This window comes from Hylobates moloch, unplaced genomic scaffold (genome assembly GCF_009828535.3).
Source record: "Hylobates moloch isolate HMO894 unplaced genomic scaffold, HMol_V3 SCAFFOLD_8, whole genome shotgun sequence".
Lineage (NCBI taxonomy): Eukaryota > Metazoa > Chordata > Mammalia > Primates > Hylobatidae > Hylobates > Hylobates moloch.
In genome coordinates, this window is record NW_026652283.1 from 90782016 (window position 1) to 90796503 (window position 14488).

Here is a 14488-nt window from a genome sequence, read left to right on the forward strand (position 1 = left end):
TGAGGTTTGCTCCCTGAAGGTGGGGCTAGACTAGAAAAAGGAACACTGGATCCCTGATAGACAATCTCCAAGAAGGATGACATCCAGGAAAGCATCCCAGATGGAGGCTAGGCATGGAGACAGGCAGGAGCAGGAGTTTCATGCCTGATGTGAGCCCAGCCCTGACCAAATCCACCAGAATGAACTACAGTGAGGACACAGGAGGCACTTGGAAGTGTGCCAGAACAGGGAAGGACACACGGGGTGAAGGTATGAAGGGGTGGGCAGGGAACAAACAGCACCCTGGGTGCAGGGTTAGATTCAGGGATGGACTGCTAATGGGAAGTTTGCGATTCACGGAAGTGAAATCAATGACACTTATGTACTCACAAGGATGAGGCCAGGGGACACAGGTAGGTGACATGGTAACATTCAGAGTCATTCCAAGTATAGAACTCAGCCTAGAGTTCTAATCAAAGGTCTGAAGGAAAGACAGAAGTTTTCCATCGCTTGAAGGTCAAGGTGCAAGGGGCAGAAATATTTGCAGGTATTTAATTAAGGGCTGACATCCATTCTCCTAACCTTTGCAATTTGTTGTATTGCTACACACAACAATATTGGTGCAACAGCCTCAGTTCAGAGACCAGAGTTTGGAATTTCACAATAAAGATATCACTGAGGGTAGAGAGAAACTTGGGATGTGGGTTTCCAGCAGAAGAGCCTTTCCAGACTGGCACTTCCTCGACGGCTGCCTTTCCCTCAGACCAGGGACTGTCTGAGGGTAAAGAGAACAGAAGGGCAGAATCTCAGGCTCAGCCTATGCTGCATCTGAGTCCAGGATGATCAACAGCCACATTGAAGGCTGAAGCGGTATGACAGGAGGAAAATTCTAACCTCTAACCAATTATTTACATTTCAAGTTTGTTTGGGGGAACTCTTGATGAAAGCGTTGAGACAATCCAAACACCACTGTTACACACTAACAAACTTTTTCAAAGGTTGTCTGATGCACAAGTCATATAAATAAATAAATATAAATAAAAATGAGGACTGGCAGACTGCAACTTTGTATTACATGCTCTTACCTCCATTTTCCACAATGACCAGGCAGCATCTTTCAAAAGAAATAAAAACCTAAGAAACTTTATTGATCTGTCCTTTTGCAGGTGGCGGCGAGGGTGGACAGGACGCCGTGAAGGCCTCAGGCACACTATGAGAGTACAAGGTGGTAGGTCGCTGCCTGCCCACCCCCAAATGCCATACACTACCCCTCTACCACATGCGAGTATTTGCACCTAATCATGTCGTCGCCCAGTCCTGCTTCTGGTACTTGGTATCTCAGTTAAAGAAGATGAAGTCTTCAGGGGAGACTGTTACTGTGGGCAGGTGTTAGAGAAGTGCCCCCTGCAGGTGAAGAACTTCGGCATCTGGCTGCGCTGTGACACCCAGAGCAGCACCCACAACATGTGCCGGGAATATGGGGACCTGACCACTGCGGGTGCTGTCACCCAGTGCTACCAAGACATGGGCGCCTGGCACCACGCCTGGGCCCACTCCATCCAGATCATGAAGGTGGAGGAGACCACAGCCAGCAAGTGCCACTGGCCAGCCGTCAAGCAGTTTCACGACTCCAAGATCAAGTTCCTGCTGCCCCACTGGGTCCAGCACTATCAGCACAAGCCACACTTCACCACCAAGAGGCCCAACACCTTCTTCTAGGGGCAGTGCCCTCACCCGGGGTGCCCCAAATAAACTCAGGAACGCCCCGGTGGAAAAAAAAAAAAAACTTTATTGATCTAAAAATAGAGATTTTACCATCTAGGTGGAGAGGAACAAGCAAGAAGAGCATAAGTAACTCTAAGGCTGCTGGCAATGCAGGTCGGCAGAACAGAGCAACAGGGGAAGGGAGTTGGGGGCCTGCCTCTAGAGATGTGCAGTAGGTACCTAGGACTTATCCCACAGAGCTGCCCACTCACACTCCTGGAGAAACACCCAGGCCACACCATCACGACTCCATTGAGGAGAAAAAATAACAGATTGTTTGGTCACAGTGACATTTTGGCTCTACATCCCCGAGAAGAAGAGAACTGGCACAAGCTAATGGGGAACAGTGTGATAAAACAGAATGATACTAATCAGGCTATTGCGTTCTGACCCCTCAACTTTTCTTTTTTACCCAAATAAAAGAGCAGAACAAGGTCAGTCATTATCATCTTATCTTTATCTTAAAGCCTTGGCATTTCTCTTAGAACAAACACACCACAAAAATCTTTCTTGTAATGCCACTCGGAAAAGACAGCAGTGGTATGTATGACAGATTCAGACAAGTTCTTATGCCCCAAGACGTTTTACTGACAATATTCAGGATAGTCCATGAAAGGACTCCGTGTAAACCCAAATTAGGAGATCTGGCTCAGAAAAACAGCCACAGTTTCCCCCAGGAATGCTAAATGCCTTTGGACCTTTGGCCCACTATGCTAAGTAGACAAGCAGGCACAGAGGAAGCAAACAATAAGATGGTGATTTTGTGGGCAGACCTTTTTCTTCTTTTTTTTTTTGAGACAGGGTCTCCCTCTGTGGCCCAGGCTGGAGTCCAGTGGCATGACCATGTCCCATTGCAGCCTCAACCTGCCAGGCTCAAGTGATCCTCCCATCTCAGTCTCCTGAGTAGCTGGGACTACAGGTGTGCACCACCACGCCCAGCTAATTTTTGTATTTTTTTGTAAAGACAGGGTTTCATTATGTTGCCCAGGCTGGTCTCAAACTCCTGGGCTCAAGCTATCCACCCACCTCGATTTCCCAAAGTGCTGAGATTATAGGCCTGAGCCACCATGCCTGGCCACAGACCCTTCATAGGTTTCTTAATCTTAAGAACGAAAAGCTCACCTGGAAAGCAAGAACACATCAATTTGGCAGTAGCTGGTCACTAAAATAATTGTATCTCTGGAGGCAAGCATGGGCTCTAACAAACCCCACAAAGTATTGCCGTCTAATTCCCAAATACTCCTGACTGTCTCTTTCCACAGAGCTAAGGAGGGTTCAATTCAAAGAACACTAAAGTCCCTTTGGCTTGCATAGCAGACAAGAAACCAGACTCTTCTTACCAAGCATGCCTCGGGCCCACAAATACCCATGGAAATAGGTATATATTTCTGAGTAAAAAGCCACTATCCGTGTCAGAAAAGATTTGAATCTACCTCAGCTGTCTTTCTTCTCTTAGATCTGTCTGCCTCATACTTTGTGGATGACTACTCTGGAAAAGTGAAACTCGGGTAAGACACTAAGGTCTCCAAGCCTCAATTTTCTCGCAGGTAAAATGGGGATAGTGGTATTTACCTCAGAGAGTCATTGTGAGACAACACATGTAAAGCACTGAGCCTAGTATACAGAACACATTTAGTGAGCAGAAACTAGTTGCTGAGTGCTTCTACGTAGACAGAAGTAGAGGAAAGAGCAGATTCATGAAAGGAGAAAGAAGAAACAAATATACAGTGCATGTGGACAGAAACTACATAGAGGATTTCTCAAAGCTGGCTCCTAGACCAGTTCAGGTCCTAGGGGGAAAAACGTACAACACTGAGTTCTGAGAAGGCTGGGCAGATACATCAAAGACAATGCATGGTTTCGAGGCATGAAACTAAACAAATGCCTTCCCAATACTCTACATCCAGAGGGACACAAATGCAGTGTCATCTGTGGGCAGTCTTCCTGTTAACTTGACACAAGATCAGCCCTCCATCTGCAGGTGTCAAAGCTCCCTTAATAATTAGTTTCTGAGTCAAATATAATACTGACAAAAACATTGTAGATCTTTCATCTTTTGGGGGAATTTTTAGTCATAAATTTAGGATTCCATTGTTTCTTTAAAGCAAAGCCACTAGTAGCTGAGGGTGATGGTGTGTGCCTGTAGTCCCAGCTGCTCAGGGGGCAGAGGCAGGAGGACTGCTTAAGCCCAGAAGTTTGAGGCTATAGTGAGCTATGATTCTACCACTGCACTCCAGCCTGGATGACACAGCGAGACTACATCTCTTAAAGAGAAACATTTTTTAAAAAGCAAAAAGCAAAGCCACTAAAATATGTTAGCCTAAAGAGGGCATGCCTGCTTCATTACAGACGATATGACACATCTTGAGATAAAAACTAGGATGGCTTTCTTGTCTGGGTTTCTGACTGCTCCTTAGCTTTGAGTTCTTCTAGCTTCTTCTCATAGCAACTCATGAAGTAATCATCTGGTTCAATCTCTGCATTCTTCAAGTTTTCCATGATCTTTTCCAGTCTGAGCACTGATCGGGCTCCTTCAATCTTTCTTGTGCTCAAGTACAAGGTGAACTCCTGGAAATCCAGGAGCTTACAGGTGTCCACAGAGCAGATATTCCGGATATCACTAGTTCTATCCAAACGAGGAAAAAACACCAGTCCTGACAACTTCTCTAGGTCCTGGAGGCTCACTTGGAATTCAGTTAACTGGGGCTGGAAGCCTATGGCTTCATTGGGTACCACAAAGGCCCCTAGCGCCAGTGGTTCAGTAGATACTGAGCTTCTGCGGGCTAGGATTACCTTATAAAGGTGTGAGGGGACTGCCACGTTGTCCTCCCCAATCACCTAAAAACAAAGCAGCCATATTAGTGATGCCAATTTGTGCTAACAGTTTGCAAATTTTTCCTGAAAAAAACTTATTTAACGCATTGCTGAAATGTACTTATAAGCCATCCCACTCTGTTCTAATGAATTTAAATTCAACTGCCAAAAATAATAAACTGACTCAGAGATTCACATACAAGATGAGTATCTAATAGGTCAATTCTGATCACATTCTTTAAAATAATATAACCCCAGGTGAGGTACGGTGGCTCATACCTGTAATCCCAGCACTTTGGGAGGCCAAGGCGGGCGGATCACTTGAGGTCAGGAGTTCAAGACCAGCCTGGCCAACATGGTGAAACCCATCTCTACTAAAAAAAAAAATACAAAAATTAGCTGGGGGTGGTGGCAGGCGCCTGTAATCCCAGCTACTTGGGAGGCTGAAGCAGGAGAATCGCTTGAACCCAGGAGGTGGAGGGTGCAGTGAGCCGAGATTGCACCACTGCACTCCAGCCTGGCCGATGGAGCAAGACTCCATCTCAAAAAATAAAAATAAAATAATGCCAACCCAAAGATCAGGGGTCACAGTCTCTGTTCTGTTTGTAGGACAAAGGACAAAGGAATGCCATGAGTGAGTCCTGGTTTTTTAATAGACAAGAAAAGCTGTCATTTTCTCTTCATCTCATAATCAGACCTTCTGGTGCTCCAAACATTCAAAGGTCAAACTGCAGGCTTGTATACTCCCAGCTCTAGAAATGAAAACATGGCCTTAGTTTATGAAATTCACTAGGGAACTAAACAGATAGCCCTTAGAGAAGCAGCCAGGTGTCAAGTCAACATTACCATCTCCAGGATCACTTCAATTAAGGCTAATTTTTAAAATTAAATTACATAAATGTAAATACTGTTTGCTCTGAGTTTTGCACATCCTTGGGCTTGTGATCAAAGAACTTCTAAATATGTTGTCATATCAAACATTTTGGAAAGGTATCCACACAATGAAGAAGCCAGAGCCAGGGTCAGGCCTAGAAAACATAAATTAGTTGTGTGGTTTGGCTGAAATTAATGAAATAACATTATTACTAAACCTTTTCAAATTTCCTTTCAATTGGCATCCAGGCCGGGTGCGGGGGCTCACACCTGTAATCCCAGCACTTTGGGAAGCCAAGGCAGGCAGATCCCCTGAGGTCGGGAGTTTGAGACCAGCCTGACCAACATGGAGAAACCCCATCTCTACTAAAAATACAAAATTAGCTGGGCGTGGTGGCGCATGCCTGTAATCCCTGCTACTCGGGAGGCTGAGGCAAGAGAATCGCTTGAACCCAGGAGGTGGAGGTTGCAATTAGCTGAGATTGTGACACTGCACTCCAGCCTGGGCAACAAGAGCGAAATTCCATCTCAAAACAAAACAAAACAAAAAGGCTTTTTTGAAAAAGAAAATACTCAACATCTATTTACTTAATGATCCCCAATAACTGACATAATCCAACTAAAATATGCTCATGGGTATTACTGCCCCTCCTGGGCTCTTCCCTGGTAAGAGTCAGTTTTCTTTCCTGATCAGACAGCTCTGCCTGCAGCAAGATTCCTTCTTGTGAGCCCAAATAAGGCAGAGACACAACAGCTACAAAGGAGGTTTCTTTTCTGCTTTTTTCAAGCTCCTACCTACATGGCACATGGCCTGGGAACTCCAAGGCCATCTGCTGTCTGTCACACATGAAGGTCCCACTGCCAAGACCAACTGCAGAGCTTCAGGGAAGACCCATGCACGGGAATGATTTCCATAACCAAATGTCTTCGAAGTTACTGAAAGTGGTTGGTCAGGGTGTGGTGTAAAGTCTATGAAACTATGTGCTACAAACATAAGATCCCCATTTCACCCCAAAAATTCATTTATGCAGCTGGGAAGATAAACATACTCTTCGAAGCAAAAAATATACTGAGGGAGAACCCTATGGAAGTCCACAATTAACTCATGAATCACCAAAAGATGTTAATTCAACAATGCAACTCAGAGGTTCTGTGCCTGGCATTGCTGGAAATACAGAAAAGAATATGCTTTAAAGTGTATGCAGCTGGTGCCTCCACTCAAGAAACTTACCACCTAGAGTGGGAACCAAGACCTACAGCTTTCACTACAGGTAGAATGTGGTTAGGTGCCAATACAAAGCCCAAATAACAGCACGAAGGGGATTCAGGGGAAGCTGGGGACCAGAACTGAGGGTACAGATGCAGCTGAGCCATAGTTTGCAAAGAGGGAGAAGGTGAAAGGGGCTTCAAGTATTCCAGGTGCTAGCTAGGAATCCAACAGTTAAACAAAGTCTTGGTGCCACCTCGTGGACATTCCCCATCACTGCAGTACAGTTCAAGAACATTCACTTCATTTTCTCTCCTCATGGACTCCTTGTCTACAAACAAACGGCAATTTTCAAATATAATTAACACACCCATTGCTGCCATGCAGAGCTAATTAGGCTCGTAAAATTCCAGCCAAAAGTAAAGACGTTGGACATTTTAAGTTCTACAGCTTTACTTTATGCAAATGTACCATTTCTATAGGTGTTTAAAAACTCATAATTGCTAGAGGACCTCGATTCTACTTTTGAGAAACCTCATGGAAACAGAAATTCCTATTAGGAATCACAGGTGTGATCCTTCTACCCATGACCTTCTCACAATATTTCAAGGGGGTAAAAAACTATCCCTAGAACTAAGGAGAAAAATAAAAACAGCCACTCACTAATCTCTTTTCTGATTCAGTCTGCTTTGTTCTTAGGAAGCAAACATCTTTTATCTGTCTAATATAGGGACAGGTCCTAGTTGGATATTCAGAAAAACCCACTGTTTCTTCCTTGAATTTAAGACAATTTTTTAAAACAATCAATCGTAAAATATTTTAGAGCTGTCTCTTTAAAGACAACTCAACCTACATAATAAATTTTTTCTACTTTTGGAAAAATTGGAAGACTTCCAGAAATGTTTCTAAACACTACTAGAGGTTCGGTGGACTGGAAGCCCAGAGACCTGGTCAAACGTGGCTTTGCCACTAAGCTGCAAGTCGCGCCCACCCATTTCTTGTTTCTTCATTTATAAAATACGTAACAGCCATCCCCACGGGTGGATTGCTATTTTGTATTTTATAAATGCCTCTCTCATAGAATTGTTATGAAGATACAATGACACGTTAGTTTAAAATTTTTCAAAATCTACAAGATCTATGTAAAAAGCTGTTTTGTAGTGGACATCATTCAAAAGATACAATGGCATTTGGTACAAAAGATGGTTTTACAGAGGGATAGGGGCAGGGGAAACATATAATCAAGCAAGATTAGACTACTTACAGGTCAGCAATGGGGTTTCAGGAGGAGAAAGCAACCTGAGCACAAATGATGTCCGTAACAAAGGACTCAAAGGCTTAACATAAACCAAGTCTAGTTAATCAGTGAGTCAGCAAACAACCCTTTTCATGTAATATTTAGGTATAAAAATATTTTGCAAAGGAAACCCTTGCTGCTGTTAAATTCCCAAGAAGCACTGAACTCTACTCAAGACTGTAGCATAAATTGGAAGCCAACTGGGAGTTAACTAGAAAATACAATACATAAGCTGGCACTCATTCGCAACCTGAAGCTAGTTTTCTTATATGCTGGCCTGAGCTTGTTTCCTTCCATCCAAGAGAAAGAAATGACAATTTGCCACCACCACCTGTGCCACCCAGACCCAGAAGAGACCCAAAACAAACAATGCCCACATTAAACCTGCCATCTGTAAGGTCATACATACTGTAACTGTGCCTCCAATAAAATATTAAGAAGCATCAAGAGGAAAAAATATGTACCTGCTAGAATTAGATAGATATATTTGGTTACATTCCCCTGGTAAGACAAAAAAAGAAACTCCAAAAATAAAACTAGAGGGACAGATCAAGAGACCAAGCCCTTAAAAAGTCATGCCGATCAAGTGAAAGAAAGAAACCACGGGAGTTTGATAAACAGCAAATCCGAACCTGAGGGGGAGAAGGAACATGAAAAGTGAGGGAGTCACAAAGTGTGGTAAAGTCAACAAGAATGCGGTCTCCCGCTGTGTTATCTATAAAACCTCAGCAGATGCCTGTGTGGCAGCACAAACCCTGGAAGACGGTACTTCTCACGCTGGGGTATCTGTTCCAGGCCAAAGGGTAGGAGCCTACTAAGTCACAGTAAAACAAGTACCCTCTTTCTAGGCTGTCAATGGTACTTGAAAATTTAGGGTGAGGGTAGGGAGACAACCAGTAAAATAATTTAACTTTCATTAAAACAAATAGATATGGAAATGAACAAAAGCTTTCCCTAAATATAAGGCAAGAGACTTAAAAAAAAATATTACTCCCATATCACTTCAAGTGATGTTTCAAGACTCCTGAGGGCATTTTCAATTTCCTCCCCTTTAGGGTTAGTATAATGGAAGTTTGCAAAGTGCTGTTATAAAAGAACACAGATCGTTAAATATTTCTAACATTACCACCATCACTGAGTTCTAAAATCTGAAGCTCACTTTCTTGTCAGACCATTTATAATGTTCAAACCAGAATCTTCAGGTATGTTTCACTTGTCTGGAATCAACCTCTTCTTGAAACAGGAACATCAGAGAAAGCACAGGGATGACCTCAGCTATATAATAAAGGGGGTGATTCTGATTAGAACTGTCAGATGACTCACTTCTGATAAAATCACTGCTACAAATCTTCCCTTAGGCTCATATTCACTCAAGTTCTGTGATGATGTGATCCTTTCCTACATATTCTAACAGACATTTCTGCCTGGCTATAAGGAATCCTCCTCTTGGCCCATTTTCTGTTATTTTTGCATGCCAGCAAGTATCACTTGTAACTCCTCTCTCCATCCACACCATCTTTTATTATCTGCTAACCTTAAGCTTTTGTATATGGACAGCACAGCAATTCATTTACCATAAACTTGAGCGCTTCAAAGAGTAACACTGTGAATGACTGGCAGTTGTCAGACAGACCCATGTTTGGATACCCTCTTTGACAATTATAAGCTATATGCCTGAGACTCGATCCTTAAAGCCTTGATTTCCTTGTCTATAAAAGAAAATGGTCACTACTTTTTTTGTAAGGGTGTAGTGAAGATTGAATGAGATGCATATATAAAGCTACTTATATACTGCCTGGTATACCTGGCCCTCAAGAAATGCCAGTTCATTTGCTTTACTTCCCCCAAAGTAAAAACACATATATGCTTCATTGCCTGCATAGAAAACTAAATAAACCATTTTATTGGGTACAACTTCCTAAAATAAGGTTCAGAGTATAGTTGTAAGCAAGCAGTAAATATTAAATGGCTAGATCTGAGAAAACAAAACACTTTCCAAGCACTCTGAATTGCAGTACGTAATTGCAAAACATTGCCTTGAAAGCAGGAATTCATGATTCAAATTATTCGTTGCTTGAGAGAAACAGACCAGTCTCCAGCACTGGGCAATGCTGTGTCCCCTTTCCCAGAATAATTAAAGGACATCATTTTATCCATATTTGTTTTATAATTAATTGCCTACTTTTCAAAGGCCCTGCTTGCTACAAAAAGTATCTTGAAATTCTTGCCTGAACTTTTTAGCTGGTCATTTGAAGTTTCTGCCACCAGGCCCCAAACTTTCCTTTTATTTTTGTCTCCTTCCCTACATAAACGCTCTAACTTAACTGTTTTCTCAGCATATATCCTATCTCTTCTCATCTCTTCACCTTGCCTAGGTAGACCTCACACATCTGTATTTCTTAACCAAATTCTCCCAAGTTCATAGATACACGTGTGTGTGCATATATATAAAAATTTGGACCCAACTAAATTCTTGGCAAGAATTTCAAGATAATTTTTCCAATTTATTTTACTAACAAACTATATTTTGCTTTCATCTAATAGATACACCAAAGATTTTTAGGTTTAAAATTCTACCTGAAATAAAGTTTGATTTGAAATATAATGCCAAATCTAATAAAAGCAGTATTATTATGGAGATATTTGTTAGTGAAAACCATAGTTTGATATGCTTCTGAGAAAACTGAAAAGCCATACGCTTCTCCAGAAATATGGATTCCTGGAGTCAATATTCAACTTTACATATACATACACAACGTACAAACACAGTGAACTGCTTTCCTAATGACCAGTGTCTGTCAATCCCTGTTTTGAAATACAAGAACACAGAAAGCAGAGGAGAAAGGCCTTTTCAACAGTGAGCCACTAAAGGCAATGGAATCCATGTACTACGAGCTTTGGGGCTCTCTCCATCCACTACAAAAGGCTAAAAATAAATGTGGTGAACATACCTGACAAACCAAACAGCAGAGCAACCACTCAAGAATCAATCTGAATTGCTGTCCAGATCTTGGTTTCTAAACATCAATCCCCACTAAAAGGATCCAGTGCTCCTTGGAGAAATGGCTGATGGCCAAGATGAACATGGAATATAGCCTTATGCCAGAAAGTAGGAAATGCTAAAAAATGATGATGCATCAAAAGGACACAGAAGACACTTGAAGGAACTTCCACTGGCTAAATCTGGGGCAATTTGAGCATCAAAATGCACAATCACAGTAAACATTAAAACTCTTTGAATAAAAATAATTCTGTGAGTCTACATTGATAACAAGGAAAAGCTCTAACAGTGGAATGTCAACTAATAAATGAAGGAGTAAGAATTAGAAAGTCATCATTTAGCAACTATCACAGTAATAACTAATTCAGGCAAGAAATATCAATGGATGCTAAAACTATTGAGTGAAAGTTTGAAGAGAAAAAAGATGCTTACAACGCCTCAAAGTATTTCCTCGGATTACCTATAAATTCCAAAGGGGGAAATGGTGAAAAAACCTGGTAGACACCACCTAAACCAAGTAAAGTTAAAATCATCAATAATCAGACAAACTGGTATTATGCACCTCCTGCTGCGATGCACTGAGAAGGACACAAGATCACTGCTCCTACATTCTGCCAAAAACATAATGAATCATGAGCAAACAACAGACAAACCCAAAGGAGGGACACACTGTAAAACAACTGGCCCATACTCTTCAAAAACATCAAAATCATTCAAGACAAAAGGCTGAGTCAGAAGCTAGTTCAGATTAAAGGATACTACAGAGACATGACAACTAAACGCAATGCTCAATCCTGGTTGGATACTGAATCAGAAAAAAAAAAAAAAAACACAGTATAAAGGATATTACTGGGTAATTTGTAAAATTTGAATATGGACTAAATATTAGGTAATATTTCTATATGTTGTTTCAAGAATTTGATAATTATTCTGTGGTTACATGACAGAATGCTTAGGAGGAAAGGAACAAGATATCTGCAACTAACTCAAATGGTTCAGAAAATAAAAACAGGTTTATGCCTATCTATATGGGGGAGCACAAATGTGGCAAAATGTTAACTACTGGTACATCTAGGTGAAAGATACAGGGGAGTTCTTTTTATTGTTCTTATAACCTTTCTATAAATTTGAAATTATTTCCAAATAAAACATTAAGAAATATTAACCTGCTAAAAGCAAAGACAAAAAAAATTAACCTGCTTTGCAAGAAACTAATAAATATAGATTAAAGTAGAGTTTCCAGTTAAAAAAAGGCAAAGTGAACACGGGTTTTTGGTCCTCTCCTCTGCAAATTAAAAGGAAAATACACACACACACACACACACACACACACACACACACACACACATATATATGGATATCCATATATATATTCCACATAAATATATGGAATGGCAGTAAAAAGGTACAAAAGTGCTGAAAAATGACAGAGTAGTGCATTAGTGGACTAAGAAGTACCATGAACTTCTGGAAGATGAAAGATGGATGTGATGACATTGTTAAGATAAAATAAACAGGAAAAAGCCAAAAGTTGATATTAATATTTTACCACCCCTTAAGCAGTACTCCAGCAAATAACGGGTATCAAAATCAAAGTGTGTGACTGAAAAAACTTCATCTGCAGAGTTATCGTAGAATTCACAAAAATAGCAGGCCTTTGTTTTGCCTTCATATGAGGCTAGAAAAATATTCTCTAAAAGAATGGGTCTCTTTTTCTGCAGCCCATGCCCTTCCTAGAGCTAGACACGAACTTGCCTGCCAACCAAGTGCCTGCAGGGCCGGAGAAATGGCTCTGCGCCACGGCCTCCATCCTGGGCAAACCCAAGGATGGGAGCATGGGCCAGGGAGCACAGGACAAGGGCAGCATGTGAACATGATGGGTGTGGCAGGCCTGACCATGGTGCTGAGTAGGTCCACTGAGCCCTGGGTGCAGCTGTTCATCTCCTCCACCAGCATGATGGACACTACTGAGGAGAACCGCAGCCGCAGCACCCACTTCTTCGAGTTCCTCACCAAGGAGCTGGCCCTGGGCCAGGACCAGATAATTTTCCACTTTTACCCCCTGGAGCCCTGGCAGACTGGCAAGAAAGGGATGGTCATAACTTTTTAATGACTGGCCTCCAGGGATCCAGGGCATCTGTGAGCTGGCTGCCCCTTCCAGCGAGTCTTCCTGGCAGAGCACCTGGTGTTACCAGCTTTGGGTAATTCCTCATGAGACATTCCTGTGACCTCATAATCCTCTTCTTCTCCATCCTCAAGTCAAATAAAGGGATCATCCTCATTAAAATAAAAATAAAAGAATGGTGGTATACATAAAACTACCCTAGAGAACTCGTCATACATAAAGATTCCTGAGCCCATCTTCAGAGTTTTAGGACATTTTCAGACATGCAAGGACTCGGAAAGGTTATCATCCATTGACTCTTCCAGAAAAAAATTGATGATATACTCTACCAAAGCAAAAAAAAGTTATCTATAAAAAAGGGTAGCCAGGTGCAGTGACTCATGCCTGTAATCCCAGCACTTTGGGAGGCTAAGGCGGACAGATCACTTGCAGTCAGGAGTTCAAGACCAGCCTGGCCAACATGGTGAAACCCCATCTCTACTAAAAATATAAAAAATTAGCCAAATGTGGTGGCAGGCACCTGTAGTCCCAGCTATTCAGGAGGCTGAGGCAGAAGAATTGCTTGAACCTGGGAGGTGGAGGCTGCAGTGAGCCAAGATCGAACCACTGCACTCCAGCCTGGGGGACAGAGTAAAACTCCGTCTCAAAAAAAAAAAAAAAAAAAAAAGCGGGGGCAGGTGGGGAGGGTGGAAAAGAGGGATTTAAGATAATATTTAAGGGGAAAGAGGAATTTAAGGACCCAAGCTAGGAGTATAATAAGAAGAAACAGAAGGACAGATATACAGATGACTTAAAACTAAAAAAGCTTACTGGGATTGCAAACGGTCAGTTCTCAACTCATCATTGCCTCCTTGAAATGCTTTCTTCACTTAGCTTCTGGAACATCACTCTCCCCTAGATTTCTCCTGCCTTAAAGGCTGCTCCTCTGACTCTTTCGCTGGATCTTCCTCTTCTTGACCTCTAAATGTCTGAGTGCTCCAGGGTTCAGAAGTCAATTGATTGTTCTCTCCTGTCTATATTCACTTATATAATCTCATCATAGCTTTCAACATCATCGGTGTGCTGACCACTTCCAAGCACATCCTAAATCAGACCACTTCTCACCATTTCTAACACCACCATCCTATTCTAGTTATTATTTCTCATGTAGACAATTCCATTAGTCTCTTAACTGGCCTTCCAGGTTCCACACTTTTTTCTGTTCTTCACAAGAAGCCAGTGTGTGCTTTAAAAATGTAAACCAGATTATGCTACTAACCTGATCAAAACACTGTAAGTGTCCCATCTCACTTAATACAATCCACATTTCCTGCCATTGCCTCCCTCTATAATTTACCTTCTTCTCCTCCTCATGCTTACGCTGCTCTAGTCACACTGAGCAGAGCACTGCTCCTTGAATGGGCCAACCTCAGTTTCACCCGTGTCTCT

General features: G+C 42.0%; 1 protein-coding gene and 1 pseudogene across 2 annotated transcripts in view; one reads left to right on the plus strand and one right to left on the minus strand.

Annotated features, from left to right (window-relative positions):
- Positions 1-373: 373 nt before the first annotated feature.
- LOC116472465 (large ribosomal subunit protein eL20-like) lies at positions 374-1879 on the plus strand (annotated as a pseudogene).
- A 2129-nt stretch (positions 1880-4008) lies between these two features.
- EXOG (exo/endonuclease G) overlaps positions 4009-14488 on the minus strand; it is a 28074-nt gene continuing 17594 nt past the window's right edge. For both annotated transcript variants that reach the window (XM_032162047.2, XM_032162046.2), the window contains one exon: positions 4009-4581. In XM_032162047.2, the coding sequence (XP_032017938.1) occupies positions 4120-4581 (462 nt within the window). In that variant the 3' untranslated portion in view covers positions 4009-4119. The remainder of the gene's footprint in view (positions 4582-14488) is intronic.